The sequence below is a fragment of the Lampris incognitus genome, chromosome 1 (assembly GCF_029633865.1).
Source record: "Lampris incognitus isolate fLamInc1 chromosome 1, fLamInc1.hap2, whole genome shotgun sequence".
In the NCBI taxonomy this organism is placed as follows: Eukaryota; Metazoa; Chordata; class Actinopteri; order Lampriformes; family Lampridae; genus Lampris; species Lampris incognitus.
Window position 1 is genome coordinate 99,592,448 of NC_079211.1, and position 26,839 is coordinate 99,619,286.

At 46.6% G+C, this 26,839-nt stretch overlaps 1 protein-coding gene across 1 annotated transcript in view; it reads right to left on the reverse strand.

Moving 5' to 3' along the window:
- Positions 1 to 1,142: 1,142 nt before the first annotated feature.
- The window catches only part of commd10 (COMM domain containing 10), an 89,578-nt gene continuing 63,881 nt past the window's right edge, over positions 1,143 to 26,839 (reverse strand). The window contains exons 6-7 of the mRNA XM_056287733.1: positions 2,065 to 2,124; positions 1,143 to 1,839 (exon numbers count right to left, since the gene is read on the reverse strand). Coding sequence (XP_056143708.1) covers positions 1,801 to 1,839; positions 2,065 to 2,124 — 99 coding nt within the window. The 3' untranslated portion in view covers positions 1,143 to 1,800. The remainder of the gene's footprint in view (positions 1,840 to 2,064; positions 2,125 to 26,839) is intronic.

The following is a 26,839-nucleotide window of genomic DNA, read 5'->3' on the forward strand; positions in this document are numbered from 1 at the left end:
CCCTTACAGGGGCAAGTGTATCGAATGCCATCGGGGATGAGCAGCGTTTAGCACTCAGAACGGTGTAAGCATTGACACAGGGTGCAGAAGGTTAAAAGATGCTGGTCTGCGCCCCCAGCCAAGACCTGCACGTTGGAGAGCCCGACTCCTTCACCAAGAGGTCAGCATGAGGAACTGGTTTATTTTTTATTTATTGGTATCTGTTTAAGTCGAAGAGTACTGCTGGCGTCGTGTGCGGCTGCCGCTTCTCCCTCTCGTATCCCCCCTCCCCATCCACCCCTGTATGTTTGTGTTGTTTATCTACTGTCTGGTTTCACCCCGTTTATTGTAAAGCGACTTTGAGTGTTAGAAAAGCGCTATATAAGAGTGATTTATTATTATTATTATTATTATTATTATTATAAGTGTTATTGTTATTATATTAATATTATTATTATTGTTATTATATTGAACGCTGGCTGGGAAGTGAATCTTGTGAACAATTTGAAGTTCTGACAAACACATTTATTTTATAACTGACAAAAAGATGCAGATTACACAACTTGAATGATCAAGTAAGGATGGATCCTAGACGCTCTGAGAGAATACACGGCGGGGGGGGGGTAAGAGTTGGTTATGTAAACCATATTATGCAGTTCAAAAATAAAAAATGGCAATTTATCTGGGACAACTTGGGCACTACTTAATAATAGATGCATACCCAAATACACACACACACACACACACACACACACACACACACACACACACACACACACACACACACACAGAGTACAAATATGGAGAGAGAGCGTTAGAAGAAGGGAGCTAGCCTTGGGGTGACACAGGAGGGACAGCTTTTGCAGGATTTGATCCTGGGCCAGAAAAGACACAAATGAGCTTCCAGAGACAGGAAACGTACACTGCTAATGATGAACACGGGCTGCATCTGGCAACCCTGCCAGGTGAAACCAAGAGTACCAGTAGGTATCTGGAAACTTTTCTCTTGAGGTTAGTTGCAAGAGACACACACACACACACACACACACACACACACACACACACACACACACACACACACACACACACACACACACGGGGCAGCAGTACAGTTTGGTCCTGGTGAGAAATAATGAGTCCTCCATGAAGAGATACACTCTGGATGATTCTACATCAACTTCAGCTTTTATTGAAATCACACAGACGTTGTTCTGTTTAAAACCAAAAAAACTAGATGATTTTATTCTGAACCCCACGTTGAAATTTAATGTCATTAAAATCACAGTTGTTGTTTTGTTTTGGTTTTTTGGTTTTTTTTGGCTATACAATAATTGAAGTCCTACATTTGATTATTGTTTATTTGTACTGATGACTGGATCATTCACGATGTTTCGTGGTATATTTCATCATCAGCATCATCAAACACCAAGTGATCTTATTCACCGTGTAGAGAAACTATATGTAAGTTAGAAAACACCTTTGAAATATGATGTGGGCCTCGCTACAGTGTAGTCCCTTGACAAGTAAAGATACAGACTAACATTTAAAAACTTGTTATGACACGGGTGCTGCGACTGTGAACACAGAAAAGTGCCTCTCCAAGACTCAGACACGAAATAACTGCTGCAGCAAAACTGTGATTTCTGTCTCTTTTTAATCAGTTAACAAGCCTCTCTGAACGGCCACAGCAAAGACCATCCTGTGTGTGTGTGTGTGTGTGTGTGTGTGTGTGTGTGTGTGTGTGTGTGTGTGTGTGTGTGTGTGTGTCTGTGTGTGTGTGTGTGTGTGTGTGTGTGTGTTGAGGACAATGAGCCCCAGGCATCAAGTGAGGGAGTCCAACTGGCCTTGCACAATCTCTAGCTGGAAGACAAGAGAAGAGGTTGAGTGTTAGGAGAAAGGTAACACACTCATGCACACACAAAAACACACACACACACACACACACACACACACACACACACACACACACACACACACACACATAACAGGTTGTATCTGAGGGGGTGAATGAAGCAGTCCAACACACACACACACACACACACACACACACACACACACACACACACACTTCCCTTTTCAACAGACCTTGTTGTAGAACTCAAGTAGCTCCTGGTGGTTGAACTCAACAAAGATGTTCTCTTGAGCCTGCGGAGAGAGAGAAAAACAAAGACAGTAAGAGAAGATGAAGCGAGAGAGAGAGAGAGAGAGAGACAGAGAGAGAGAGTGAAGGACAGGAAGAGGAGAGGAGAGGGAGGGAGTGACCGAGAGAGAGTCGAGGTCAGAGCAGAAAAGGACAGTCAGAGAAAAATGGACAAATGGGGAGGTGAAGTGGTGAGGGAGAAGTGAGAGGAGGACACAGAGGGAGAGGAGAACAGAGATTGGAGCCCACCATCAGCATGTTGATCATGGCACTGTCAGGCCACATCCTCTCCCCTCCATAAAAACCTCCATCAATTATTCCTGCCCCTCTGTCCAGTCAAACTGAGTGAGTACATACCATCCACCAAGCCCCATCCATCAGCAGGGTTAAAAATACACCACAGGCAAGTAACTGCCCACCACGGCCAGAAAACCAATCTCCCTCCTGCCTCTCCTGTCTCTCCTCAATAGAGAGAGACAGGCACAGAGAGACAGACAGAGAGAGAGAGAGAGAGAGAGAGAGAGAGAGACAGTGTAGCACATACGAAGACTTAGAACAATGTAGCACATATGAAGACTTAAGAACAATGTAGCACATATGAAGACTTAAGAACAATGTAGCACATATGAAGACTTAAGAACAAAATTCTTCACAAAAATAAAATGTAAATTCCCAGACTAGGACACACTCTCTGACCAGACCAAAATGCAACATGTACTCGGGGGGAAAACAGTGTCAGCGCCATAGATGCAGCGAGATATGTCATGTCATGTCACAGCCTGAGAGACAAGCAGCACAACACATGACAGCTGTAGTCTCCTCACAACCCATTCACTGCAACCTTCTGATCTACTTCTGTCTCTCTATTCTTATGGCTGTTTTATTGTTTCTTTATTGATCATCCAAAGGAATCGAATCGAGTGCAACTGGACTTGGTATATATCCGTGAAGACGTTTCGCCTCTCATCCATTGGCGAAACGTCTTCACGGATATATACCAGGTCCAGTTGCACTCGATTCGATTCCTTTGGATAACCATGACCTGGATGAATGAGAACATTCACAGACTTCTTTATTGATCGTTACAATGTTGTGTTGATGTTCATTATTAGTGTTATTGTGTATCGTTCAAACTGTATCTTTGATGCTTTGGCAACATTGTTGTAAAACTTTCATGCCAATAAAGCCATTTGAATTGAATTGAATTGACAGAGAGACAGAGAGAGATAGACAGACAGACAGACAGACAGAGAGAGAAACAGAGAGGGAGAGAGAGAAGATAATTGCCAGTTGGTGTTTTGGTGACTTAGATTGTTGGGACAGATTTGATCACGGCGACCGGTCACCGCTGTCCACTGGCTAGGTGTGCAGCAGTACGTTCAGCCAGTGATACAACGCAATACAACAGTGACACAACGAAATACAACAGTGATACAACGCAATACAACAGTGATACAACGCAATACAACAGTGATACAATGCAATACAACAGTGATACAATGCAATACAACAGTGATACAACGCAATACAATAGTGATACAACGCAATACAACAGCGAGTCCAGAGAGAAAACCACTCTGAAGTCACACGTTACGTTAGACTTTCAAACAACAAAATGACCCGTGTTGGAACAAATGTACCACAGTCAGTATTGATTTTTTGGCTCCACGCTGCACACTGCGACTAATTTGAGCATCATTTTCTGGTGTGACAATATATCATTACATGGCTGTTCTGACATCTGACTGAACTTTCCCTCCACCTGGTGGCGCTGAAGGCAGAACATCGCCATCACACGGAGGGTAGGTTCCTCAGAAAACTCCAGAAACCAGGCGCAGCTTTCAACCGCATACGTCATCGCATATCTTGACATGCCATCAGAAACATGGGCTAACCCCCCCACCCCACTCCACCAACCAGCCCCCCACGCACACTCCCGCCCTGCACACACACTCCCCCCCACCCCACCAACCACTCCCGCCCACACACCCCACCCCATCAACCAACTACCCCCTACACACACACACTACCCCCCCACACACCCCACCAACCAACTCCCCCCACACACACGCCCCACCCCACCAATCAACTCCCACCCACACACCCCACCCCATCAACCAACTACCCCCTAGATACACACACTCCCCCACACACACTACCCCAACACACTTCCCCCCACCCCACCAACCAACTCCCACCCACACACACCCCACCAACCAACTCCCCCCCACACACACACACCCCATCAACCAACTACCCCCCCCCACACACACACACTTCCCCAGACACACTCCGCCACCCCCCCCCACACACACCACATTTCCCCCCATGAACTGGTGTAATGGGGCTACACCGTGACACTATACACAGCCATCGTTCAGGAGGCAGCTACAGTGTGTAAACTGGGTTGCACAGGTGGAGAGGGGCAGTGTTGCAGCTCAGCGAAGTGCAGTCACAGTGCCATCACGCCGAATGATGAAAACAGGCACAAAACTACTTGCACAACTGCGTCCAGATGATTCACAGAGATTGAGCACACGAAGGAAGAACAAAGAAAGGAAAGAGAGAGAGGCAAAGAAACAAATGAAGAGAGACAGAAGAAAGCAAACAAGCCAACAAGCAGTTTCCGTGTAGGAAGACACCGAAAATAAATGTGACTTGTCAGAGCATCAGAATATAGCCCCGTCTTTCCCCGGCGACTGGTGCAGTTCTCCTAGCCAGCAGGCAGTAAACAGGGCTGTGGGTCTCCAAGCTAGCTGGCTGGCTGGCTGGCTGGCTGGCCGGATGGAGGGGGTGGGGGGTGGGGGTGGTGGAGGGAGACCGCATTGTCACAGCAAATTAATGGCAGCGATATTAATTAGACTCAACATTTTCATCCATAATGAAGGCTACAGAGGGAAAACGTTATCTTCTTTGAAAGTGCCCTCTCGCAGTTTCGCAACACAAAGAGGGATCTAGGGCACACTCGAGTTCAGCCTCAACAACGGAAATATTGCAAGGACAGCCTTTGCATGATGGGGTAATTAAACAAAAGCAACTACCCACCGGGTTACGGGCGGCGTTCTCCTGCAAGCCATGGTGCAGTGAATAAAAGCTGCTACTACGGACGGGCACAAATAACCTGGCAGCGGTCAGCGAAAGATGAACAAGTGTAACGTTAGGGGGGTCGTTCTGTGACTCCACCGTGGAGGGAAAAACACCACACCAGGAAAGACGAAGAAGGAAACCACGTGTGCAGTTTGGGGTTGTTTTTTTGCCTCTTTCTGAGAAGAGGAGGAAAACGGTGTGAAGCAACTGGTCATGCAGGTCGGTCTGAGTACTTAACATGGTGTGTGGGTCCGCAGGGTTACGTGAAAAACACAACTAGCCTGCTTAGACGACAGCAAAACACCTCCACCCAGCTGACGCCACAACTGTCAGCTGACAACTACGTCTACTCTCTGCTACCTGACGGAAAAGAGCCTCCACGTGTGTTTACATGCCCATGATTTACTCAGTGTGTGTACATGTGTGTGTGTATGTGTGCAATATGATTGTGTGGATCAAATCACCCAACAATAAAGGAAGCACCTCTCACTGCACTGCCTGTCTGCTACACAGCGGCTCAGCATGACTGGGTGTGTGCGCGTGTGTGTGTGCGTGCTTGTGTGAATAAGAGTGACAGGTTGTGTTCACAGCAGATCTGTGTGTGCGTGTGTGTGTGTGTGTGTGTGTGTGTGTGTATCGATTAGTGTGTATATATGACAAAGATATATAAACAGATAGAGATGGAAAGAGACAGACTAAGATAGAGACAGAGATAGAGACAGACAGAGAGAGAGAGACAGAGAGAGAGACTCTTAGGGGCAAAATGTTTAATGTTTAAAGGTGTGTGTGTGTGTGTGTGTGTGTTCGGCCCACCTCCGGCTTCAGAGTTGCAATTTTGCCAGCCAGACTGACAAAGCTCTGACAGATCTAGGCTAACACTAATGGGGATAGTCTGCATCATCACTGCCATCTTTGCACTTATCTACCAGCACACACACAGACACACACACACGCACACACACACACACACACACACACACACACACACACACACACACACACACACACACACACACAACCACACATTCTATGAAGTTGTCCATAAAATGCTGCCTATATTACTGCAACATACATACTGGTGATCAAGCCCAAGAGAGAACATACAGGAACTGAGATTATACTAGGACAGGAAGTGTTACACAAGTGTGTGTGTGTGTGTCTTTGTAGCATACTCTCGTCTCGTCACACATTTGTGGGAGACTTAACTGCTCAAATGTGTTTGAGCACTGAAGTCTTCGGACAGGGTTGCCTGTACAATTGCCCCGAACCAGAGGGTAACCCTGGGCTGGCTAAGTGAGGGGGAAGCCCGGAGGAAAGCAACACAAGAGAGACGTCTTCATGCTCAGTAATCCAGTACGAAACCCAGAGAATGTTGAATCAGTTCATTTTCGGCCACTGTGTTGTTTATAAGGGTGGGATGCCTGCAGTCGGATGAGACGGCAGAGGTCACTTAGATGATGATGAAACGCTTCTCTCAACAAACGCTGTGTCCAGATGAACGGATCCAACTTCCTTTGAATACAAGAAAAAAAATATGGAATATAACCCCATCTTGTTTCTATGGCTTTTCAATATCTGAATAGATAACTACAAATAACTTCTGTGGGTAAAGGCCGGGTGGTACGGTGGCGCAGTGGTTAGCGCGGTCGCCTCACAGCAAGAAGGTCCTGGGTTCGAGCCCCGGAGTAGTCCAACCTTGGTGGGTCGTCCCGGGTTGTCGTCCTCTGTGTGGCGTTTGCATGTTCTCCCTGTGTCTGCGTGGGTTTCCTCCGGGTGCTCTGGTTTCCTCCCACAGTCCAAAGACATGTCCCTAGGTGTGTGTGTGTATATGTGTGGGCCCTGTGATGGCCTGGCGGCCTGTCCAGGGTGTCTCCCCGCCTGCCGCCCAGTGACTGCTGGAATAGGCTCCAGCATCCCCGCAACCCTGAGGGCAGGATAAGATAAGCGGTGTGGATGATGGATGGGTGGGTTAAGAGCAGAAATGTACCACTCTGATCGGTGTTATTTTGATGCTCCGCTGATGAGAAAAACCGGGTGTTTGTTGCCTTTGGCAGAGATTTTTTTTTCCCTATTTGTGTTGAGTGGAGAGGACAGGTGAAAAAAGGATGAGGCTCTGAAGCCATCTTCTCAAGCCATCCTGCAACATGGTGATATTCTTGTACCACAGGAAGGCTGCGGGAGTGCACATAAAAAGCCACTCTTCATCAATTATTTGCCTCGGTGCTCTATGATATAATGGACTGGAAACACATGTCTTGGCGGTGTATTGTCCAGAGGCCTTCGCAAAAAACTGAACTCTTTTTACTGATGAAAACAAGGAGATGTGTGAGAGAGAGGAAGAGAGCGAGAGAGAAAGAGGGAAAGCAGAAGACAGAGAGGGAGAGGAAGAGAGAGAGGAACAGAGAAAGGAGAAGGGAGAGAGAAAGAGAAAGAGCGAGAGAGGAAGAGAGCGAGTGAAGAGGAAGAGAGCGAGAGGAAGACAGGAAGAGAGAGAGGAAGAGAAGGAGTGGAAGAGGGAAAGAGACAGAGGGGGAGACAGAGGAAGTGAGCGAGAGAGAAGAAGAGAGAAAGTGAGAGGAGAGAAAGAGAGAGAGAGGAAGAGAGAAAGAGTGAGTGAGAGGAAGAGAGGAAGAGAGAGGAAGAGCAAGTAAGAGAGGGGAAGAGAGAAAGAGAGAGTGAAAGAGGAAGAGAGCGAGAGAGAGAGAGAGAGAGGAAGCAGAAGAGAGGGGGAGAGAGAGAGGAAGAGAGAGGAAGAGAGCGAGTGAAGAGGAAGAGAGCGAGAGGAAGACAGGAAGAGAGAGAGGAAGACAGGGAGTGGAAGAGAGAACGAGACAGAGGGGGAGATACAGAGGAAGCGAGCGAGAGAGAGGAAGAGAGAAAGTGAGAGGAGAGAAAGAGAGAGAGAGAGAGGAAGAGAGTGAGAGAGAGAGAGAGGAAGAGCAAGTGAGAGAGGAGAAGAGAGAAAGAGAGCGTGAAAGAGGAAGAGAGCCAGAGAGAGCGAGAGGAAGCAGAAGAGAGGGGGAGAGAGAGAGGAAGAGAGAGGAAGAGGAAGGGGGCTTGCATCCAGGAATGGTCTTGCAGGTGCAGATAGCGCAGACCGTTCAACAACCAAACTCAGCAGAACACTACTGACTGAGAGAGAGGTGGAGCAGCCCCACGTGTAATGTGATGACAGACAGCAGTCTGACTCCACACAGACCAAGGCTGGGGAGGCAGATCCAGTGACGGTGGGGAGGCAGATCCAGTGAAGGGTGGGGAGGCAGATCCAGTGAAGGGTGGGGAGGCAGATCCAGTGAAGGCTGGGGAGGCAGATCCAGTGAGGCTGGGGAGGCAGATCCAGTGAAGGTGGGGAGGCAGATCCAGTGAAGGTGGGGAGGCAGATCCAGTGAAGGTGGGGAGGCAGATCCAGTGAAGGCTGGGGAGGCAGATCCAGTGAAGGTGGGGAGGCAGATCCAGTGAAGGTGGGGAGGCAGATCCAGTGAAGGGTGGGGAGGCAGATCAGTGGCTGGACAAAGTATGAAGTATAAAAGGCAAAGTGCACACCTGACAGATAGCACACACACCATGTGTCTGCACACAACTGCTACTGTCACTCCTCCATCACACACTGATAAACTATATTTTTATTTCAGGATGAAAAGCTGTGTGTGTGTGCGTGCGTGTGTGTGTGTGTGTGTGTGTGTGTATGTGATGCTACAGATCAAAACCAAGCTACGGTGTTGTAAATGTCGTGGATGAAAACCTGACAGGTCAGAGAAAATGAGAGTGTGTTAAGTGTAAGAAGCACAATGCATTAAGTGATTCAGCTGTGTGCGCATGTATCTGAGTTTCTCCTGTGTGTGTGTGCGCGCGCGTGTGTGCGTGTGTGTGTGTGTGTGTGTGTGTGTGTGTGTATAAAAGTAAAAGATAAAAGTAAAAGGTGAGGGTGTTCCAAGAAACATGAGCTTTTCGAGGTATGGAGAGGTGTGTGTGAGAGGATTGAGAAAAAGAATAAAACAGAGATCAACCAAACAGTCTCTCTCTCTCTCTCTCTCTCTCTCTCTCTCTCTCTCTCTCTCTCTCTCTCTCTCTCTCTCTCTCTCTCCGACTTGTTCCTTCTCTCAATCTTCTCACACACACACCTCTCCATACCTCAAAAAGACCATGGTTCTTAGAACACCCTCAAGTTTTACTTTTATCTTTTACTTTTACACACACACACACACACACACACACACACACACACACACACACACACACACACACACACACGAGCAGGCACGACTGCTGCTTCTAAGACCAAAGACATTTTCTCTTGCTCTCTCTAAGAAGCAGCAGCCTGCCTGCTCATGTGTGTGTGTGTGTGTGTGTGTGTGTGTGTATGTTAGGCCCTTCCCTGTAGCCCCTGCAGCAGCAGCAGTGACGGCAGTAAGGTAACCTGGCCTGACGAGGGCGTTACAGGGAGTACACAGTAGAGGGACTCCTGCGTGTGCTCATCTCGTACCTGGCGTAAGCTGTAGCCGGCCCTCCTAATACCATAGCGCTGCTCACACGCTGCACTCAACAAAGGCGTACTAACGTGATCAGTTTCTACCCAGGGTCCCACAGCCCACATCAGCAGACACGTCAGCATTCACAAACGGCACCAGCAAGGTCAGCGCCTCCTCGGCGTCCCCCGACGAAAGGCTGCACCGCGCTCCGAGGTTAGCGTGACATTTATAACAGCAAGTCGTGGGCTTTAATTAACACGGTCGCGGGTACGGGGGGGGGGGGTCAGTGACGGGACCACGCCGCACTGCCTTTGGATGGCTTGGAGCCCTTAACACAGAAAAAACAAAAAAAACGAAGCGCCAAACAAGGTGCAGGGTGAGCAGTGTAATTAGTCTGAGATGACATGCTACAGTGCACAAAGCCTACTGGCCGGTTTGAGGCCCTGCAGTGTGTGGCTGCCAGGCTGCAGAGTGCCATGTGGCTTCATTTGCTGGCTGCTGTTGACAGAGAAAAATCTTGCAGAGATAAAAAGAGTGACGTAGACAGACAGACAGACAGACAGACACACAGACACACACACACACACATACACAGTTATCTGTCATCATAACCATTGTGCCCGTTTGGCTTCACCATACTTTTAGCATCAATCATAAATAATGAAAAAAAATGAAATACAAAAAAAAAAAAAAAACACGCCTCCGTTGCCATGGGCACCGATTCCCGCCGTCTGTTGTTTCTGTGTCAGCCTAGACTTGTGCGCCCGGTGCACGGCCCGCCTCTGTGCTGGTCTGCCAGACTGTATCGGTGGCATCTTTCATTTCGGTCCATCTGATCTGCAGGTTTACACAGGCGTCCGCCAATAGCCCCGTCCCTCCGTCCACCTTACCGTGCCCCCGTCTGCCGATCCTCCTCTCTGTCGGCCCGCCCGCCCGCCCGCCCGCCCTTCTTTCCATCTGGCTGCGTCCCTATCTTCCCCTTCTGCGCTGTGTGCCCAGTCTGTTTTGTAACCACCACTTTCATTTACTTGTTCATCGGGTGCACAGGTGACCGCGCCAAGGAATCTGTGGGAGCGAGAAATGAGTTTTCTTGTTCCACAAACAGGAAATTTTGTGGAATAAATTAAAGTGTCCCGATCAGTGGTGTTCATCCTTTAATTAAAGAACGAAACTGTTTTTCTGCCTCTCTCTCACCCCCTGTGTTTGTTCTATCAGTGCTGCCACCAGCCGTGGTCGTGTAGAACAAACCCGTGAGCGGTGACCTCACATTTTCCCTCACGTCTGTCTGCCTCACACCGAACCTGATGGACCCACATGATGAGGTTAATATACTATATGTGACACTGTGTACGGCTAACTGTGCGTGTGTGTGTGTGTGTGGGCCCCGTGATGGCCTGGCGGCCTGGCCAGGGTGTCTTCCCAGCTGCCGCCCAATGACTGCTGGGATAGGCTCCAGCATCGCCGCGACCCTGGGGGCAGGATAAGCGGTTCAGATAATGGATGGATGGATGGAAGGATGGCTATATACAAGTGCATCTCAAAAAAATAGAATATTGTGGAAAAGTTCATTATTTTCCGTAATTTAATTCAAAAAGTGAAACTTTCGTATATTCTAGATTCATTACACATCAAGTGAAATATGTCAAGCCTTTTTTGTTTTAATCTTGATGATTACGGCTTACAGCTCATGAAAATTGAAATCCAGTATCTCAAAATATTAGAATATTACATAAGACCAATCAAAAAAAGGATTTATAATACAGAAATGTCGACCTTCTGAAAAGTATGTTCATTTATGCACTCAATACTTGGTCGGGGCTCCTTTTGCACGAAATACTGCATCAATGCGGCGTGGCATGGAGGCAGTCAGCCTGTGGCACTGCTGAGGTGTTATGGAAGCCCAGGTTGCTTTGATAGCGGCCTTCAGCTCGTCTGCATTGTTGGGTCTGGTGTCGCTCATCTTCCTCCTGACAGTGGTTCAGGTCAGGTGAGTTGGCTGGTCAATCAAGCACAGTAATACCATGGTAGTTTTGGCACTGTGGGCAGGTGCCAAGTCCTGCTGGAAAATGAAATCAGCATCTCCATAAAGCTTGTCAGCAGACGGAAGCATGAAGTGCTCTTAAATCTCCTGGTAGACGGCTGCGTTGACTCTGGGCTTGATGAAACACAGTGGACCAACACCAGCAGATGACATGGCACCCCAAATCATCACTGACTGTGGAAACTTCACACTTGACTTCAAGCAACATGGATTCTGTGCCTCTCCACTCTTCCTCCAGACTCTGGGATCTTGATCTCCAAATGAAATGCAACATTTACTTTCATCTGAAAAGAGGACAGTTCTTTTTCTCCTTAGCTCAGGTAAGACACTTCTCACGTTGTCTCTGGTTCAGGAGTGGCTTGGCACTAGGAATGTGACACTTGCAGCCCAGTTCCTGGGCATGTCTGTGTGGTGGCGCTTGATGCACTGACTCCAGCCTCAGTCCACTCCTTGTGAAGCTCCCCCAAGGCCTTGCTCGACAATCCTCTCAAGGCTGCGGTCATCCCTGTTGCTTGTGCACCTTTTCCTACCACACTTTTCCCTTCCAGTCAACTTTCCATGGATATGCTTTGATACAGCACTCTGCCAACAGCCAGCCCTTTCAGCAATGACCTCCTGTGGCTTACGGGGTATTATCAAGAGGAAGATGAGCGACACCAGACCCAACAATGCAGACGAGCTGAAGGCCGCTATCAAAGCAAGCTGGGCTTCCACAACACCTCAGCAGTGCCACAGGCTGACTGCCTCCATGCCACGCTGCATTGATGCAGTAATTCGTGCAAAAGGAGCCCCGACCAAGTATTGAGTGCATAAATGAACATACTTTTCAGAAGGTCGACATTTCTGTATTATAAATCCTTTTTTTGATTGGTCTTATGTAATATTCTAATATTTTGAGATACTGGATTTTTTATTTTCATGAGCTGTAAGCCGTAATCATCAAGGTAAAAAACAAAAAAGGCTTGACATATTTCACTTGATGTGTAATGAATCTAGAATATACGAAAGTTTCACTTTTTGAATTAAATTACGGAAAAAAATGAACTTTCCACAATATTCAAATTTTTTGAGATGCATCTGTATATGTATATGTATATATATATATATATGTATGTATGTATGTATGTATGTATGTATGTATGTATGTATGTAAATAAAGCTTTGTTAAAAGAAACACTCAATGGTATGGAAAGTGCTCAACAAATAAGGAGCAAAATAATCCAGTGAGACAAGCAAATAGTAAAGCGAGTAGCTTTATTGACAGCTGAAGATCGCTTATGGCATGAAACAGGCTTGTACTGTCTCATAAAGAATTCACTTGACTCACTGGATTATGTGTGTGTGTGTGTGTGTGTTAACCATAAGTATTTTTTCTTTAATTTTTCCCTCTTTATCTCCCCAATTGTACTTGGCCCCACTCTTCCGAGCCATCCCGATCGCTGCTCCACCCCCCTCTGCCAATCCGGGAAGGGCTGCAGACTACCACATGCCTCCTCTGATACATGTGGAGTTGCCAGCCGCTTCTTTTCACCTGACAGTGAGGAGTTTCACCAGGGAGATGAGGCACATGGGAGGATCACACTATTCCCCCCAGTTCCCCCTCCCCCCCAAACAGGCGCCCTGACTGACCAGAGGAGGCACTAGTGCAACCAGGACACATACCCACATCTGGCTCCCCACCCGCAGACACGGCCAATTGATTCTGTAGGGACGCCCAACCAAGCCGGGGGTAACACGGGAATTCGAACCAGCGATCCCCATGTTGGTAGGCAACGGAATAGACCGCTAAACTACCCAGGCGCCCTAACCAGATGATGGTGAATGTGTTTGTGTGCAAGCATGAGTTTGTTCGTTCATTTGTGTGCGTGTGTGTGTGTTAAGCATGAGTGTTTTAGAGATGGTGAATGTGTTTGTATGTGAGCGTGAGTTGGTTTGTGTGTGCGTGTGTGTGTTTGTGTGTGTGTGTGTGTTCAGCAGCATAGTGGTCTTTGAAACTGGTAAACACACTCCCTGACAAAGACAGCTGTGCTGTTGCAACGCGGGCTCTAAACGTCTCCATAAAAGGGTGTGGGTTTTCTACAGCGGAGCTACAGGTGCACCGCTGCCTCTCACTTTGCTGAGTGTTTGTTTCCATCTGCCTGTATCTCATCGATGCAGCACATCTCTTTCCTGCTTTCCAGCCATATGCCTCCCTCGCAGAGGGGGAGCACAGATGGGACATTGGAGACAGGTCGAGGATTCCTCTGAGAGGAATGACGCACTCCAAACCGGCATTTAAACGCGATCCCAAATTCACCGCGGTTACACATCTTTATTTCATTATGGTCCAGCAATCATGGGAGATGAAATGAATCATAAACCCAATATATCTCCCTAACCACATTTTCCAAACAACCCTGGAGAGCTGGATAATAAGGCTTTTGCAAAACAGGGAATCCTCGTCCCAAACTGTTCGTGATGCCACGATGCATTAGCAGGAGCATTCCTCAAACTCCAACACGACGCTCCGCGCTCCCTGGCCTGCTTAACCAAGCTCCATATAAGCTTCTTTTTTTTCTTGAATTAAGAACGGCTTTAATCTAAACCACTATTAGGTTGACTTTAAGTGGTCCCTGATGGGGGGGGGGTATCACTGTTTCAATCCTTGACAAAAATAAAAAGTCTTCAGATCTCTGGAGCTAAAAAAAAAAATTGAAAAAAAAAAGATAAAAATGCTGGTCTCTAATGAGAAGTCAAACCATCTCTCTGGAGGTTCAACAATTATATCTTGGGACTAACGCGGAGGTTTAGATTACAAAATTCAGTCGTCTCTTCTCAATTCACTCATAATAATTCTGACACGTGATTAAGTTGCAGGGCAACAGCAGCCAGTAGCTTTACACGTAACAAGGGTTTTTAAAAGTTAAATGAAACGGCATTTCGAGCACCGCAGACCACCGCCGTGTGACGTGTGTCCCACTGGAAAAGAAATGTCAGCTGGCGTGTTGTGATGGGAGGCGGATGGATCACGGCCGGGCATCGTCACAAGAACGTGGACGTCGACATGCTTTAGGCTTGGTTCAGTTTGGTGGCAGAAGATCACTCGTCTTCTCTTAATCTCTCTCCCCGTTATTGGACCTTTTTTTTTTCCGTGGTTCACCCGCAAATGCAGAGTGATGTTACTAAGAAGTTATTGTGTTAGTCAGGAGGAGCAAAACCCTGTTCTTATAATCAAGGATAAGGAACTTTCATTTGTCATTTCAGCCCATGCACCTGCACACATGACATGAAACCAAATATCGTTTTCCCCAGCCCACAGCAGTGCAACACAAAGACAGAAACACATACTCCAACTACAAGAACCCATACATCCAAACTACAAAAAAACCCACAAAAACACACACATATATCCAACATATCAAAAATAAAATTTCACTTTCCAAGAGAGTGAACGCCAGGATGACTGCCGGTCTACATGGGCTAGCAGTAAGCTTAGCCTGCCCCGCTTCTGCACCCTGTCAGACTGCCTCTGGTGTTACCTCCTCAGGCATAGCTCTGGGCAGGTTCGTGGTCCCTGGGCCCACTGGACGTGGCAGACCAGACTCCCCCACCCGATCCAAGGCCAGCTCTCCCAGCCAGACACCTTTGACACACCTTCCCGCACTCCACACGACGACACCAAAAACACCACAGTCAACGCCAGGCGAGGCTGCCACTAGACCGCCCTCGGTGTTATCGGAACTGCCAGTCTGCATGGGCTAGCAGTTAGCTTAGCTTGCCCCACTTCCACATCCTGTCAGACTGCCCTCGGTGTTTCTTCTTTGGGCGCAGCTCCAGGCAGGGCCGTGGTCCCTGGGCCCACAGGACGCTACAGACGAAGCACTCCCAACCGATCCAGCGTCACCCCTCCCAGCCATTAAACGAAAACCAAACGTAGTTAGATACCAACGTGGACAAAGACACCGCATGGATGGTACTGGGCGAGGCGCCGCAAACGTCAGTTCATGCTGCCATCTTACCAAACTGGAAGCGGAAGGACTTAAATATATAATATATATTATGCATAAATTATATGTTAGATAATATTATAAATATATAAATATATATATAATATATATACATATATATATTATTATATTTTATATACATAACGATTATAATTTCTCAGACATAGTGTTGAATACGTGTCATGAAAAGAAAAGTTTAGTTTTCCCATGACCCCTGTGCGGGTCAAGAAGCAGTTTAAGAAACACGGTGCGGTTGCAGCCAGCCATACATTGTGAATTGATGTGAACTCTGTGAGTTGGGCCCCACATCCCCAGCCGTGGCCTGTAGCCGTCACACAGAGACAGACCTGAAACTTCTGAACATCAGCCTATTCACTTAGAGCATGTCCACCAAAATAAACAAACGCTGTCAAAGCCCAACACTGGAACCTGCCAATCTCCCCATGGCATTTACGAGATAAATAAGCACATGGAGTGCAGGAATGTGCACACACATGCATATATCCACACAAACACACCATGCACAAATGTGCATGCCTGCACACACAAATACTACAAACAAATATTGACACGCCTACTGAGATATTCCTAACCATCTTTTTCATGAAGTGGTCAAAGAGACAGAAGAAGAAGAAGAAGAAGAAGAAGAAGAAGAAGAAGAAGAAGAAGAAGAAGAAGAAGAAGAAGAAGAAGAAGAAGAAGAAGAAGAAGGAAAGAAAGAAAGAAAGAAAGAAAGAAAGAAAGAAAGAAAGAAAGAAAGAAAGAAAGAAAGAAAATTCATGGGCTTCCTCCAGACCTCTGTCAGCCTTGTGACACACTTGAGATGACAGAATGGAAAGCTCTCCTCTGTACTGAGGGGCCCTGAGGGGCCTCCCAAAAGACCCAGACAGGGGCCAACATGTCACTCAGCCTCTCTAATCCCCTTTGATTGGAGAACCACCTGAGAATGGAGCGGCCTAGAACATTCCATCAATTTAAATATTTCATCCCTCTAAAAGTCTTCCCTTTTTAAAATGCCTTTTTGATACCCTGTTCTAGTTCTATCTGAATTCTCAAACCCACGGGGAGTAAATAACAGCGTAGAGAAGTGGCGCACACTGCGGGTTGGCAGTGGGAACTTTGACAACATTCAAAAGAGAAACAAGGCTGGCAAAACAATAAACAAACAAACCGGGGCTTCAGCTTTGTTTTGCGAGGAGAAAAGGGCTGCAAGCGGGAAGCAGGTTCTGGGCCTAACAGGATGAGTACCTTGTACACACTGGGGCAAATACACTACGGACACACACACACACACACACACATACTTACAAACATGCAGGAATATGTATGTTTGTACACAATAATACACAGGTGTGTGTGCATGCACACGCACACACTGACACACACTGACACACACACACACACACACACACACACACACACACACACACACACAAACATGAACTCATGGATGTCATCTATGATCTTCCTCCTCTCACACATACACCCTGCTGTCTGTTCCACTGGAGCTGGCCCCAGGCAGAAAGTGAACTCCTTCTCTCTCTCCTCCTTCTCTCTTGTCTCTGTCTCTCTCGCTCTTTCTCTCTCTCCTCCTTATCTCTCTCTGCCTTGCTCTCCTTATCTCTCTCGAGGTGATTCTGTCTCTCTGCTCCCTCTTCGCATCCTCACCTTCTCCATATCGCTCTGCCTCTCCCATACATCGCTCTCCCTCTGGTTTTCCCTTTATTTTTCTCTCCCTCCCTTGGCTTCTCTCCCCTTTCTCTCATTGTTGTCAGGCTTGGTCTCACTCTGTCTATCCGTCTCTCTCCCTCCCTCTCTGCATTGAGGCACCCCCTTGTTCTAAACAGCCAATCAGCGAGCCATCCATCCATAGCCTGGCTGTGGACTGACATTTGTTGAGAGCGGGTCTTCCTGCAGTCCCCCGCCCTCTCGCTGTAACCCCACATGAATACAGAGAACCAATTAGAGGAGGAACAGGGCATATGTCTACATGCTCAGGAAAGGCTAGTCCATGGACACAAACAAACACCCAAACAGAGATGATGGATGGAAGGGGTAGCGGGAGAGCCGGAGAGGGGAGGAAGTCTTTGGCATTTGTATTTAACAACTCAGCTACTGACAGAAAGCTCATTTCAGAGGCTTTTAACCGCCCTTTTGCTCGAGGACACCATTTTAACAATGAACTCGCCCAAGAAACAGGAACAGAAGCCACAGTGCTAATTCATTTACGAGTGGATGCTGCAGCAAAGGCAGAGAACAATGACCTTTTCCTGGTGACCAACGCTGGAAAATGACCAAATAATCCACATGCTAAACACAAATGCTTCATTTAAAATGTCAAACAAAAGTGGAGCACCCTGGGGAGTCTTCGAGAAACTGTGCCAAGACTGCACATCAAACTCTCATTCAACAATGATGAGGCCTGCTGTTTATGAGCAACAGGAGGTAACACTGGGACTAAACAAATAACATCCTCAGTGCTGGGCCGAATGGGACAATAGTTGTTTTGCGTACTGGGTTTGTCTCTCATGGATGAAGTCACATATGTGCTCAGCGTGTGTTTGTGTGTGTGTGTGTACTACCCCACCGATTACAATCCCCCACATCCTGTGTTGTGGTTGGCTGGGGAAAATGAGGATGAGCCTGGGCTCCCACCACAGGTTGCAGCTCTCCACATCCACCTCCTGGATCCTCCCATGCACTCTTGTGACTGGGTTGCCACGCAGCACGACAGCGCAGCGCATTACAGTAACGCAACAGAGTCCAGCGTAACACGACACCGTATGGCAAAACACCATTTGGTTCTGTAGGTCAGTGATTTGAGCACGGCGCGAACAGTTGTTGGGGTGAGGAGGTTCGATTCCCACGGGGGCTGCTAATGCTAACAAGGTATGCATGCTAGCTGACATAAAAGGAGAAGGATAGAGGTCATGTTGGCAATTCTCTGAATCCCTTCCCATTATGAGAGAGGAAGAACGGGAGAGAGAGGGAGATGGGTGTTACATGTCAGGTCATTAGGTTTCCCAGTTAATGAGATAAATGACAAATAAAGAATCTCTCTGTCCTGTCCAACACGGGTAACTGTGGTGCTGAGTGTCACCTTTCACCCAATACTTCTCACACTGGGCAAGCACACATTCAGACTTCTCCTCCTTTCGCATATGTATGCATGTACACATTCATTTTTCCCTCACACACACACACACACACACACACACACACACACGCATGGTCTATAGGTGGGCCTGGGTGGGATTTTCACACGGGTTCTTCCTCCATGGCCCATTCAGTTCAGTACGCAGCCTGGCAGAAAGAAACTGACACAAAGCCTGGGATTGTCTGGACTAAATGGGCTACTGACTGGACTAGAATGACGGAGACACGCACAAATGCATGGACGCAAACGCGTGCACAAGCTGTGCGCAGTTATGCATGAACACGCGCAAACAAGCAGACTGCATTCAGAGAACGGGGGCCTTGTTTCTGAGAAGCGGAGTCCTTCAGGCCTAGACCTTAGTCTACTTGGACATGGAAAAGACCATGCTAAACAAATGAATGAACAAAGAAACTACTGTATCTGACTAATTGATTGAATAACCGAATAACTACTCAATCTCCTGAATGACTGCTTGGCTGGAGGACTGACTGACTCACAAACTAACCACCTGACTAAAGTACCTCACTAACCACGTGACACATGGTGTGCTGTGAACCTAGATAAGGCATGACATTTTGTTCCTGGCTCAGTTAAAAAACACCCTGATGTTGTGTGTAGTAAAGGACGTATATGTGACACATCTTCTACTACGACTACTACTACTACTACTTTCAGCTGCTCCCGTTAGGGGTCGCCACAGCAGATCACCCATTTCCTTTTCTTACAGTCCTCTGCATCTTCCTCTGTCACACTAGCCACCTGCATGTCCTCCCTCACCACATCCATAAACCTCCTCTTTGGCCTTCCTCTTTTCCTCTCCCCTGGCAGCTCCATATTTAGCATCCTTCTCCCAATATACCCAGCATCTCTCCTCCACACATGTCCAAGCCATCTCAATCTCTCCTCTCTTGCTCTGTCTCCAAATTGTCCAACCTGAGCTGTCCCTCTACTATAATCATTCCTAATCCTGTCCTTCTTTGTCATTCCCCATGATATTCTTAGCATCTTCAACTCTGCCACCTCCAGCGCCAACTCCTGTTTTTTCATCAGTGCCACTGTCTCCAAACCATATAACATAGCTGGTCTCACAACCATCTTGTGAACCTTCCCTTTAACTCTTGCTGGTACCCTTCTGTCGCAAATCAATCCTGACACTCTTCTCTACCCATTCCACCCTGCCTGCACTCTCTTCTTCACCTCTCTTCCGCACTCCCCGTTACTTTGTTGACCCCAAGTATTTAAACTCATACGCCTTCGCCATCTCTACTCCTTGTATCCTCACCATTCCGCTGTCCTCCCTCTCATTCACACATATGTATTCCGTCTTGCTCCTACTGACTTTTATTCCTCTTCTCTCCAGTGCATACCTCCACCTCTCCAGGCTCTCCTCAACCTGCACCCTACTCTCGCTACAGATCACAATGTCATCCGCAAACATCATAGTCCACAGAGACTCCTGCCTGATCTCATCCGTCAACCTGTCCATCACCATTGCAAACAAGAAAGGGCTCAGAGCCGATCCTTGATGTAATCCTACCTCTACCTTGAACCCATCTGTCATTCCAACCGCACAACTCTCCACTGTCACACCTCCCTCATACATATCCTGCACCACTCCTACATATTTCTCTGCAACCTCCGACTTCCTCATACAATACCACACCTCCTCTCTCGGCACCTTGTCGTATGCATCCTCTAAATCCACAAAGACACAATGTAACTCCTTCTGGCCTTCTCTATACTTCTCCATCAACATTCTCAAAGCAAACATCGCATCATCTGAGCTCTTACTCGAAGAGGAGGAGTAGTCAGTTCACTAAGGAGGTGAACAGAAAACTGAATATAGATTGTTCAGATTATGAATTGAAAAATCACTCTGACAACAGCTCATTAAACCATGCAACAAACGTTAGATAAAGCATTGCAGCTCTCACACACACACACACACACACACACACGGTGAGGCAGCAAATAAAGCATCACTCTCTCTCTCACTCTCTATTTAAGGATTAGCTCAGTAATTATTTTGCAATTTGATTAGTAGTTCTAGGATTGAAAAGAGTTGAGCTGAATGGATTGTAAACATTGTCTGAATAATGAAGAGAAGCATAGCCTCTGCTGCCCAGAGCTAGTCAGTCATGACTTATGATAATTCAGTGTTCCACAGTTTTCAGGTGTGTGATTTGTTTCCTCTCAATATTTGCACACTGTACTCGGGAAATGTTGAATGTGAACAAAATGAGAGCATGCTACAAAATGAGAGCAGGTTATTTTCTCCATCGAGTGCAGTTCAAACAGAATTCAGCCCCCATGTTTTGAGTTCTCTCACTCTCTCCATTTCCCTGTATCAAGTGAGGCTGGTCTGTTTCTTAGTCATTATATATGGTAGATGGTCCTTATCAGGAGTGTTTTTTCCTCCATAAAACCCATTAAAACAGCTCCTTAGGTGACATAACATAGCCTTGAATACAGTGGCCTCTATCTGTTTTTGACATTAAACTTTCTCAGGTGGCATAGGGCAAGATCAACGAAGGACATGCAATGACACATTTAGCCACTATGTAAAAAGTTGGTGCTAATGAGCACAGTACCATCCAGCCATCCATTACCCAAACTGTTATCCTACTCAGGGTCACAGGAATGCTGGAGCCTATCCCAGCAGTCATTGGGCGGCAGGTGGGGAGACACCCTGGACAGGCCATCAGACCATCACAGGGCCGAAACACACACATACATTCACACTTAGGGACAATTTAGTACGGCCGAGTCACCTGACATTACATGTCTTTTGGACTGTGGGAGGAAACCGGAGCACCCGGAGGAAACCCACGCAGACACGGGGAGAACATGCAAACTCCACACAGAGGATGACCCGGGACGACCCCCGAGACTGGACAACCCTGGGGCTCAAACCCAGGACCTTGTTGCTGTGAGGTGACCGCGCTAACCACTGCGCCACCGTGCCACCCTGAGCACAGTAACCTAGCTCAAAAACAGATAAATCAAGTCTCTAAATATACCTCCAGCAACTGTAAGGAAATCTGAAATTTATTAAATCTGTATGCATAGTAAATGGTTTTCAAGCTGTGCACTTGGGTTGCACATTTCTAGCTTAGAGCGGTGCTTAAGGTGTGTAAACACTGCTTCCAGTTGGGCCGTATTGATCTATTGCTGTTTGGCAAATCAACTGAATGAGATTAGACCGTAGTTATTTTGCCTGTAACTAAGAATGCAAAAAACAAAAACAAAAACAAAAACTATTCAGACTACTACCTTCTTGTGTGATGGCCTAACCAGGTTAGCCATGAAACAGCCACATCCCTTTCAGACTTTTCATATTCAAATACTGGTGATGAGGTGGTGTGGTGTGTCTCATGACTCATGTCATGAGACAACGAGAAGAAATGGCATTTTATAATATACCAATGATCATATTTGAAATTTTGATATTATACTGACCTACCCCCCTGCCCCCCACACACGGCTACCTCTCACAGCATCCTGCTGCACCACTAATGATATTAATATTTTATTGCTGGTGTCTAGCACCTACTTCTCCTAAAACTTAAGACGACAATCTACTCAACTTCTCAGTAGCTGTACTGCGCTGACAGTTATAGGATGCAAAACAAGTACTTTGTAGTCTAACTGTACGCTATATTTGAAACAACTTCAAATAACTTGTATATTACCGCTCACATATAAAGCCATCTGCCAACATTTTTCTGCCATTTGCACACTGTATAGAAGGTACCCAGAATTCCCTAAATTCATTTCACTTCTTTTGCCTTCTTAGACTTACATTAGACTCAAGAGACATTACTATTAGAATATCACGTTATAGCTAATGTTTTGTGAGAAGCCTACCAGACAAATTAGTTTAGTTGGTAAATAACAGATTTTGACTCTGTCTTAGTCTGAGTTTCAATTTCACATCAACAGAAAATGACGTAAAAGAACCATATGCCACGTTTTGCTGATATGGTCTCTACATTCAGCCATGCTCAAGCACTTCAGAGATGACACCGGAATAATAACACTTTCACTTCCACAGCGCTAAAGCATTTGAATATATCAAAGTGTGGGTGAGTGTCACGCTGAACTTGGGGCTAAATTTGGTCAAAATCCTGTGTTGTGCGCGCATTCCCAGTGCTTCCGAGGAAGCATGTTAGACATCTGTGCTCTTCACCGCCTTCACTGAGCACACTGCTGACGACTGGGACTACCGCGTCGGTGCCACATCCTCCACGTGAGGCCCTTAACACTTGACAGCCTCCCCAGACACCGCACAGATATATCCAACTTTAATCAAAAACACATGCATGCAAGCGTGCACTAGCGACTGTGTGCAAATACAAGCATGCACACGCGCAACGCGACGCAAGCACGCACACTTTTTTTTTTAATCCGGCCACAGAGCTTAGGGACTTTGTGTGGTGCCTTTGAACTTCTTTAATGAATCATCGACGACCGATTCCACTCTTCCTCCTCTCTGTCTGCATAACCTGCCCCCTCTACCCAAACCCCAATCCCACCCCTACACTGCTGTCTGGTGAGGCTAAACTGCTCCTCAGCCACATGCCCCTCCCTGACGGGGGGCTGCAGCTCCCTAAGCCCTCCATCCTCTTCTTTCCCTACTGTGCTCACTGTTGAGTTGAGAGCGGTCTGGTTCTGATCAACGCTGCTAGCAGGCACGTCGACAGTGCGTCATCTGCGGTCACTGATCTGTTTCTCTGGCCTCACAGATGCAAAGGCTGTAGAGATATACAGTATGAGTATGCATCGTACGACTTTTTTCTCTAAAAATATTTATACTGTCATTGGTGTATAGCTGCAGATACAATTTTGGACACTGACAAAGAAATATACGCGATAATCCGGGATCTACAAATTTGGCGAATTATAAAGAAATCGGTCATTAAAGGTTCCTTCCCAGTGAAAAACACAATATTCCAGCTATCTGGGTGGCTTGGGGGCATTCCAGGTGGATAGTATTTATAATCAAAAACTAAACCTGGGGGTTTAAGGTCATTTTTTCTATATTTTGCAATGTCAAAATCGCCACAAAGCAGAAGCAGACTGGTGCATGTGAAGTAGGCAGAATTGTCTGCAGCTTGTTAGTCTTTGGGTTTATAGTATGTAGTTAGCTGCTCACATGCAATTAGCCACTACCATGTTGAAAATATAACTAGCTTCGATTTAGCTGACGTACATATATTGTTGTGCAATGCTGTGGTATCAAGCTACCTCAAAAGTTAGTTTTCACAAAGTTGCCAAAACTTACGGCGTGTGTGCATCGCTCACTGGAAAAATGCATACTACTCAATCTGAGCAAGCTACGTCATCCCTTTTCAGAGCCCATTTTCAGAAGTATTGCATTTGGATTTTTTTTCTAAAAACTACACGGTACTCACTGAGTATGTGATGCTGACGTAGGACGCCATTCTTTCCATCACCTCTAATGACAACAAGATACAATTGGTAAGATACCAACACTTCATTTGCATAGAATTAAATCTTGCAAAGTTCAGTCTATACCATGTAAAAACAAAAAAAAGAACAAAGAAATGCCCCTCATTGAATTATAACCACGCAGCAACTCCCCATCATCATTCAATAGCACACTGAGCCACTTTCACATGCAAACAATACACATATGTAATACACGTATCCTGCATGTTTTCAATTAGATTCTTTTTGTTCCCCCACTCCATAATACACCTCACAAACAGTCACTTTTTAAAGGCCATTGCATGAAAAATCAGCCATAAACCATCTGGAGACACAGCCGATGCATTTTTGCCCTCTGTAGTGGGAATGACAGATTTGGAGCCGTATCTTCCAGACTTCATGCTATCATGAAAATTCCTGACGTGCCTTTGAGAGGAAAACCTAAGCTTTACAACCTTTACAACTGGCTTTACAACTGGACCTTGTGAACTTGACATAGAAGGTGCAAAAGATGCCTGACAACTTAATTTTCACATTTTATGGAAGAAAGACTCTCAGGTCCTAAAATATCACATTAAAATTCCTTTATTTTTTTTCTTGTGTGTTAGAACCCGAGGAACGCTTTCAGTGAGATTTTAGTGAATTTGAACTTTTTGAAGCATGAAATATTATGCCCATTTTATGATGTCCACTGTAGTGGACACTGCAGTTTTTAGGGGCGTCTGGGTAGCATAGCGGTCTATTCCGTTGCTTACCAACACAGGGATTGCCATTCGAATCCCTGTGTTACCTCTGGCTTGGTTGCGCATCCCTACAGACACAATTGCCTGTGTCTACAGGTGGGAAGCTAGGTGTGGGTATGTGTCCTGGTCGCTGCACTAGCGCCTCCTTTGGTCAGTCAGGGCGCCTATTCGGAGGAACTGGGGGAATAGCGTTATCCTTCCATGTGCTACGTCCCCCTGGCGAAACTCCTCACTGTCAGGTGATAAGAAGCGGCTGGCGACTCCACATGTATCAAAGGAGGCATGTGGTAGTCTGCAGCCCTCCCCGGATCGGCAGAGGGGGTGGAGCAGCGACCGGGATGGCTCGGAAGAGTGGGGTAAATGGACGGGTACAACTGGGGAGAAAATATCCACAAAAAAAAACAAAAAAATTGTTGGTTTTTGAGTATTTGCACATGGAACTCAGCTCATTCCCATTGTGGTCACCAACCCTGCTCTTGGAGAGCTACCGGCCTGCTGGTTTTCACTACAACCCTAATTTAACACATCTGATTCTGCTGATTACTTACCAAGACCTTAATTAATTGAATCAGATGTGTTAAATTAGGGTCGGACTGAAAACCAGCAGGATGGTAGCTCTCCAGGAGCAGGGTTGGTGACCACTGTAAGGTTTTAATGACGAACTTCAGGGAGGATAGTTAGCGATCATGCTACATACACGCACACGCATGCACGCATGTACGTGCACACACATATCTGCAATAGAAACATGTGTGCAAGTATCAGGAAGGCTCCAGCAAGGCTGGATCGCTGCCGCGGGTCATTGGGGAGCACAGCCCGAAAGGACACTCGATGTGCGGCTGCAGGCGGAGCCTGAGCAGTCTGGCGCCTCGGAACAGACGTTCAGTGGCGCGAGGCCAGATTTCAGTGCATGTGTCCCCATTAACGGCTGTAGTGCACCCTGGTGATGGAGGGGCAAATACAGCAAATAGACGAAGACTATCCTGCTGTCCACTACAATGGACATGTAAAAATTAAGTTTGAACTTTTTTTTCATTGCAATTTTTTTTTCCCCACTCCAACACTTAATTTATGTCAAAAAATTTCAGAATTAGACCTTCTTCTTTTTTTTCCCTGGGTCTCCGAAGGATAAAGAAACATTTGGAGTTCACATCACATATGTAAGACTCTCTTTGATTTGTTATAAAGCCTCTCCATATGGGGGAGAGAGAAGATTTGGAGCCTTCATCATCAGCCTACATCAAACCAGTCCCCCAACCGTGACAATTATAATTTGACAAACTGGTGCGATTTGTAGCCATTTCAATGATATATGAACTGGAAACCTTGTAACAAAGCCTCTAGATGGTCTTTAAAGCCAAGCACGCCCTGAAAGACTCATCTGGGACGGGCCTCAGACATCTTTTCATCATCTTCGCGGAAATCCTGAGATCTTAACAGCTGTGGTAAAATTGTGTAATATAACCAGCTGAGCCCAAGATAAGAAAAAAAAATAAGAAAACTTGCTACAACCTCTGGCCCCATAACTCTTGCTTTGAGTTTTATCTGAGTTTGCACTTTCTTGCTCCTTTCTTCCCAGGGAAAAAAAAAAGTTTTCTATTTCTTAGCGTTGTGTAGTCTTTCTCACGTTTGTTTATGGCTGGGCTACTGTGGGATGATGATAAGCCGCTCTGGACCAGAAAGTTAGCTAGATGCCAAGTAAATCGGAGTTAAGTCTTGTGTACATCAGCACCAGTTGGTGTCTGCTTGAGGGGACCAAGGCAGACAAAATACTGAAAGGCTGATC